General features: G+C 39.3%; 1 protein-coding gene across 5 annotated transcripts in view; it reads left to right on the top strand.

Annotated features, from left to right (window-relative positions):
• The window catches only part of LRRC74A (leucine rich repeat containing 74A), a 60,557-nt gene that overhangs the window by 361 nt on the left and 52,278 nt on the right, over positions 1-7,918 (top strand). For all 5 annotated transcript variants that reach the window (XM_031952468.1, XM_031952470.1, XM_031952472.1 and 2 more), the window contains exon 2: positions 2,516-2,644. In XM_031952468.1, coding sequence (XP_031808328.1) covers positions 2,516-2,644 — 129 coding nt within the window. The remainder of the gene's footprint in view (positions 1-2,515; positions 2,645-7,918) is intronic.

Raw genomic sequence — 7,918 nt, 5'->3', positions numbered from 1 at the left:
GGGGTTGGAGGGAAGGTCAAGAACTGGTCAACAGGGACTTAGAATTGTAGAATTTTCGAGCTAGACAGGACCCTTGGACCCAATCCAAATTCCATATGTGTGTGTGTTCATGTATACATGTGTACATGAATATGTATATATAAACATACATAATGTATATGTGTATATATACACATATATATACCAGCATACATGAAATGCATATGTAGGTATAAACATGCGTGTGTAGATATACACAGGCACACATATAAAATGTATGTGTATGTACACATATGTGCATATATTTGTGTGTGTATATACACACACATACACACACACATACATATATACACACACACACACACACACACACATATATATATATATATATATATATATATATATATACATTTTTTAAAAATTCAGTGAGGATCCATGGCCCAGAAAGATGAACTCATTTGTCTAATGATTCACGGAGATTTAGTGATTAAACTCAGATCTGCTGTCCCCAAGCCGATTTTCTTTATATTGCACCACAATAGTATGTCTCATAGGCTGGTGAGAAACTCCAAGAGTCTATAACTTTCATGCAAGAAATAAAAGCTCTCTTACTTCATTTCACATCAGAGCTGTGGAATTGTGAGGGCCTTGCTTTTCCAGAGCCTACTATGGGTGGAACTCCATACCTAGGCTAGGATCAGAATATCATACATTATAAGCTAGAAGCTACCTTAAACGTCTTCTAATACAAGGCTTCTTAAAGCTTTTCCACTCAACGACCCCTTTTCACCAAAGAAATTTCTATATAATCCCAGGTATATAGATATATAAAATAGGCATACAAATCAAACATTTACAATAAATAAATCATAATTTCACAACCCCCCTCATTCAATTACATGACCCCATCACAAACTTTGTTTTAATACAAGCTCCTCATTTTATAGATAAACATCAGGCTTCAATAAGTTTAAATGATTTGCCAAGGTCACACAGGTAAAGAGCAGAGACAGGATTTGAACCTGAGTCCTCTTGACTCCAAATAATAATGGCATGTCCCTTTAATGCCAACAGCACGGCTTCCATATAGCATCTAGTCATTCCTTCTGATGCTGGTTCCAGAAATTCAGCATTTTACTTTCATATAAAAAAATCCCATAATTAAACAGGTTCAAGAATTTCAAATGATTACTCAAATGACATAAACATAAAATATAAGGGGAAATCCCATTACTTTCATGTTTTCTTCATCAATAAAAGGGGAACAGTGAAATAAGCATGAAATCATGATTTAACATTTAATTTCAATTGAAAGATTTTTCTCCATCCTCTCATTCCCCCTAGGAATATTAGCTAAAGATTGAAAAGGAAAGGAGTTAATATTATTTGATTAGATAGCTTGGCAATATAGTGGCTAGGTAACTGAACTTAGGTCAAAAAGACCTAAGTTCAGATTTTTCCTCAAACCCTTATTAGCTTTGTAATTCTGGGCAAGTCATGTAATCACTATAAAATGAGGATGATGATAATAGCAAGTATATCACAAATTTATTATGAGGATCAAGTGAACTAACGTGCTTTATAAGTACAAGCTATTATCATTTGGAAGCCAAATTAAACTTCTTATTCCTCTCCAATTGCATTTGGCATCCAGAACAATTTTTCAGTCCAAGTCTGACATTAGAAATAATAATAATAATAAACTTGGGGAACTCCCACAAAGGAAACTCCTTTTATAGATGTTGATCCGTAACTTATACTTATAGTGTTCACTTGGAACAGTAAGAAGACACATGACTTGCCTACAGTCACACAGCTAAGATATGTTGAAGGAAGAACTTGTACCCAGGACTTCCTGACTCTAAAGAGAGGCCTATATATCCACTGCATTACCCTGCTTTTCCTTTTTCTTTACCCCAAACTAAAATCGTAAGTTGAACAAATCACCAAGACAGTATCATGGAAAGAAGGATGAAAAGTGATCGGCCAAGTCATATATATGCAGAGTCAAAATCAAGACCTGTTAGCAGATTTTCCAGTGTTCACCGATGAACAGTAACCAGGGAACACAGGAAAGAAACCCTCAGGCCTTCCCAGACAAGTTTAGCGTAGACCAAAGGCTAGTTTTGCACTTAATACTTAGGAACTTAATTGACTATACTGCTAGCAAAGAGATGGGGAGTGGGAGGCATAGGTGTCTAGAGGAGAAATACAGGGATCTGATATTGAATCAAAGTGTTAGAGATCAAAAGTACCTAGAGATCTTCTAACTCAACCCCTTTGTTTACAGATAACTTGTCAGAGGTCAAAAATTCCTCTTCCTCAGAGATAGGCCGCTTTATCATCAAGATAAATAAAAACCCAGAGTCCAGATAGAGGGCCAGGGGAAGGATGGGAATCAGGTGACTAGACCTAATCTAGATTTATTACCAAGGAGTTCTTGAGAAAGAGGTAGATTTGGATGGTTTCTGATTGATCTGGAGAAAAGTACAGAGGGAGAAGGGCATTTTTTGCCTCTTTTTTTTTTCCTTTCTAGAGGAGGCCACCCAACAGATAGAGAAAAGTGATTCCGATGAAGATATCATCTGTGTGGTAGAATCTGCTCCAGTCATTGAAAAAGATAAAACCCAGCCTGAGAGCTACGAAACAGACCTTGAGATCGAAGGTGAGCCTGAAGCACATTTGGGTGGGGCCCCAGCATTTGTGTCAGAACAGACCTCTCCCCATTATTTTATTTACAGGGGTGAGGGGTGGAGCGAGAAGGGAATATGATTTCTTCCTCAGAGTAAAAGAAGCCAGTATATCTTCATTGGTAGGGTAGATCCTATGGTCCCTGCCATCGAAATCACTTAATGAATAACAAGAGCTAACATTTATATAGTGGGTACAATGTGCCAGGCACTATGCAAAACGTTTGACAATGATTATCTTATTTGATTCTCACAACACCTCATGAAGTAGATGTTATTATAATCCTCATTTTACAGATGAGGAAACTGAGGCAGTCAGGTTAAATGACTTGCTCAAAGTCACACAGCTAGTAGGTATCCGAGGCTGGATTTGAATTTAGATCTTCTGAACTCCAAACCTAGCACTTAAACCCTGAACCACATAAGTGCTCTGTTCAACAACTAAAAGTCATGTACTGTGGGAGACACAAAAGTGTGCAAGATGTGGTGCCTTGGCCACAAGGAACTGACAATTTAGTCTGCCTTAACAGACCCCCTGTTAGCAAATTGCAGGTGTTGCTGGTTTGGGGCAGCTATGTGTTTCATTAAATGGCTATCCTATGCATTATCTTTCACTATTAAAATATAAACTCCTTGTGGATAGGGGCTAGGTGTTGTTTTTTGCTTGCATTTGTATCCTTAATACTTAACACAGTGCCTGACTCATCGTAAATGCTTTGCTTTCTCTATCACCATACGGCTGTTGCAACTATCAAATATATTTATACAACTTGATGACTTGAAAAGTTTTACATGACAAGTGTCAGTCAGTCATTCAATCAACTAGCATTTATTAAACATCTATCTGGACCAAGCACAGTGACAGCCTTCTTTCACTCACCTGACAACTAAGACCTGGATGCCTGATCATATTTATTTTCCATGACAAATTTCAGGAAAGTCAGGAAGGGTCTTCAGGATTTGTCAGTTTGTTTAAAGAGCCCTGAAGTCTATTCCTATCAAATCTTTATTTTCATTCCATTCAACAGGTTTCTTCTGTTGATATATACTAAACTGAAAAGTATGGGACATAAAGGTGTCCCCTATATGTCAGCATGATCTAGTATCATTAAATAGATATTGGCTCACTGACTGGGGGGTGGAAACCCACCACCAATGGAAAGCCTTACCTGTTGGCCTGGCTTTGGGAGAATTTGCCTAGCTACCTCTCTTAAGATCCTCTACTCCAACTGACTATCTGACCCTCTTCAACAGAGTCACAATACCCCAGTGGACCAATCAGGCATTTTCCCAGTGGCCTAAGAAACCTGCTGTTTTTTTAATTTATCCATTATTTAGTTTACATTTTGGATTATGAGGGAAAAGGAAGGGAAGAATAAGTACAATATTGGGAAAGTTAGCATCAAAATATAATGAAGTCAAATCAATAACCCATTTATTAAATACCTGCCATGTGCTAGGCACTGTGCTAAGGCTTGGTAATTTCTCTTTGGAAACTCTACTTAGTCTCTCAGGATCATGTGAATTTTTCCATCCAATTTTGTGTAAGTTGTTTACCTATACCCAAGAGCTTAGGGTACCTGAGAGCATTTAGAGCTCTATACATGTGAGTCGGTGTCCAAAAAAAGGAGGCAGAGTAAGAGATAAACCAGGGAGAAAGGGGGACTTACTCTAATCCAAAGAAATCTGGTCCACTTTGGGAGTTGACTTTGTTCCAAAGAGTCCAAGGAGGCCAGGTCAGGTCTTGGTCTTTGGAGTGCATTTAGATACAACTAGATTATGGATATGACAATGATTTCCTCAATAAATTTGAATGCACAAGGGGATACTTGATGCAAACTAGATCCCAAGAGTGTTTTAGATACGAAACCAGTTTAGGTGCAAAGTGGACTTTTGTAGGCAGTTACACACACACACACACACACACACACACACACACACACACCCCTCAGCCCAAGGAATCCTGAGTTTGATCTAGGTATGGGAATCTAGAGTTGAGCAATGACCCAATGCAGCATGAGTTAAAAAGAGCCATGCATAAGGAGTGCTCATCAGCTGTGAACTGGCTTCATAGTTTACTGAGTTAATAATATAAACCATTTGAAAAGTATTTGGGGGAAAATAAAAATAAAGGAGAGGACTACGAGACACACTGGAGTGGCCAGCAAGCCCCTCATCTCCACAGAGTTAACTGGAGTTAAGTGTGCTAAGCTCAAATTCTGGACCTTATTGCCAAAATTTCAGAAAGGACCCAATTTATCTTTTTTCCAACACTTTTCCTTCTAGTACCCAACAACTAAAAACATCTTCTAATAAAAAAGTATTTATTAGACACCTATTTACCCTGTGATAAGTGCTTTGTTCTACACCAGACATACAAAGACAAAAGCCAAGTAGGACCTCCCCTTGAGGAGCTTGCATTCTAATGCATAATACTAGTACAGGTAATAAACAAAACAAATAAGCCTATGGATTCTCCCCAAAATCTGAGCACAAAAGCAATAGGAGGAACTCAACTTTGTGGGCTAGGGTCTCAAACCTTATAATCAGAGGCAAGTAGAACATGGATGGCAATGGGTTTAGAGCCAGAGAGGACCGGACCCTCAGGGTTACTTTATGCAGCTTCTTCATTTTTCTGAGGTTAAAGGGGAAGCTCACTAAGGTTAGGGCACTTGTCCAGGGTCACCTAACTAGCAGATTTCAAATCTAGGGCCCCAGCATTCTTTCCACTGTGCAGGGCTGTCCCTTCCTAGGCCTGCTCCAGGAAATAATTCTCATGCTCCCAGGAATGTACTTCCACAACATAGCTAGATTTTGCCAGAAGGCAACAAATAGGCTAAAGAGCAGGTGTGAAGGGCCAGCGTATAAGAGGATGGTTTTTGTTTGTCCTTTGCTTCTCCAAGAGGACCGGTGACCTTGGAAGAGGGATGTCTTGGCTTATAAGCGAATTGTGAGAAAGCTGTTCAAATCATGAGCCTCACTCCTCCTCCATTCGCAAGGCTTAGGTCAAGATGACTGGCCATGGCTCCCCAAGAACCAGGCAGTCTCTCTAGAAACCAAGTGGTGTCCCACAGCTACCCTTACAATCCCTCTCCTTTGCTGCAGGAGTTGAGCATTGACTCGGGGACACAACCAATGAAATAGAAAGCAGTTTACTCTGCCAGTTTATTTTTTAAAGGTCCTGAGGCTCTTATTGATACAATCAGCCCATAGTCTCTACCACACAAGCTAAAACTCCTACCTCTTCTACTTCCTCACAGTCCTTGGGGTTACATGCTGTTTGTTTTGTGTTTTTGGAGGGGGAAGGTGCTTTCCCCATGCTTTATTTTAATGCTCCTGATTTCACCTGGAAACAAATGTTGAGAAGTGGGAAGGGCACATTACTCAGTGTGTATGTGGTTCTCCAGGGGAATGGACCTGCTACGCTGAAGGTTGCCTTGAAATGGAGCCATGGAGAAGAGAGCTAAGAATAAGGCCAAAAGCATCCGGGGCCAGGGTTACAACAAAAATAGAATTTGTCCCAAGGACAGACCAGGAGACAGATGCAACCCCATGGAATATAACCTCTGAAGGCTGTGTTTGGCTTAGGAAATTCAGACAATGACTGGTGACAGACAAGCTAACAGCTGCTCTGTCTCATCCGTGATCTGCAGTCACGTCAGGGGCTGTAAGCCCCATCTGAAGCAGGGATTCTTAGTTCTTTTAAATCATAGCCCCATTTGTCAGTCTGATGAAGCCTATGGATCCCTTTTCAGAGTACTGTTTGTAATACATAAAATACATAGAATCACAAAAGAAACCAAGCATATTAGAATGCAGGTGTCAAAATATTTTTAAAAGCTAGTTTGTGGACCCTATGGTAACAATACCTGCTTTTAAAAGAAAAAGTCCCTTACTAGGAGCCCCAAATAACATTATCCCTGTATCCCAAGTGGGATTCATCATTTGGCATCAAAGGACCTGGCTGGACGTTGGTAAAATGGGGCAGTATTAGCAGGGAGGGCCAAATCAGAACAATGCCCAGTCAGGGATAAGAGGTTACCTCCCCTAAGGGGCTATTCTTCATCAGCTGTGCCATGCCATCCTTCACATTCAAAAAATGATCATTTTGGATCTGAAAGAGAAGGTCAGTTGACCACTGGTTAAGCTACCCTATAGATATGTTTTCCTTTCCCTGACAAAGGTAACCCTGTCTTTCTTAGAAATGTTTGTGCTTAGCTGGCCAAAATCCTTGGGATTAGAAGGAAAACAGATGCAAAATTTAGATCCAAGTCAGGCACAGAGAGATCATGCAGTAGTCTCAAGGTTCTTCCCTTTCCAGTTCATCCTCCACACAGCCACCAAAATGATTTTCCTAAAGTGCAGATCTGACATATGTCACTAAGATTCAGTCAACTTCAGTGTCTTTCTATTTTTTCTAGGGTAAAGTACAACTTATTTATTTCTTATCTAAAACCCTTCATAATCTAGCTTTGGTTTGTTTTTCCAGCTTTGTTTGTTTCTCATTTAAAACCCTTTATAATCTAGCTTTGGTTTGTTTTTCCAACTTTGTAACACATGAATATCTTTAATTTATGCTGCATTCTAACTCAATCATCGTAGTTGCTCTTTTTCATGCATAGTATTCCATTCATTTCTTTCTCTATTACTTTGCAGAGACTTGTCTCTTCCCCTTTCTGCCTCTTAAAATCCCTCACTTCTTAGAAAGCTCATTCCAAGTGCCATCTTCTAGGATTTCCTAATCTCCCAAACTACTACTGCCTCTACAACCTCCTGAAATTATTTTGTAGATATATTTTTATTTATCTCTATATATGAATCTTGTTTTATTCCCATAAGATGAAAGCTTCTTATAAGTAGGAATTGTTTCACTTTTGTCTTTGTATTTCCAAAGATCATAAGATCTTGGATCTTAAGCTGAAAGGGACTTTAGAGAACCTTTAAAATAATCCCTCTTTTTAAAAATGAGGAAACTGAGTTCTGAGGAAGTTGAGATTTACCCAAGTTCACAGAGGTGGCAAACATCAAAAGCCTCTGTCTCCAGAGCCACACCTTGTACAAAGGCTCAGTTGCATCAAAGGCTTCATAAATGCTCTATTGATTGATTCTTCTGTAGTGCTTTTGTGATCCTACAAAGACTCAAAACCTTGAAAGCCCATTCTAAATGACTCCATTTTAGATGAAGGATATCACCTAATTTTTTTCTTTGAAAGCTTGGAGTACCTCTAACCTTATTCCCCAAGGAAGTA

This window comes from Sarcophilus harrisii, chromosome 2, assembly GCF_902635505.1.
Source record: "Sarcophilus harrisii chromosome 2, mSarHar1.11, whole genome shotgun sequence".
Classification (NCBI taxonomy): Eukaryota; Metazoa; Chordata; class Mammalia; order Dasyuromorphia; family Dasyuridae; genus Sarcophilus; species Sarcophilus harrisii.
The sequence above is the reverse complement of the archived record's forward strand: the minus strand, read 5'-3'. Positions and strand labels throughout refer to the sequence as shown.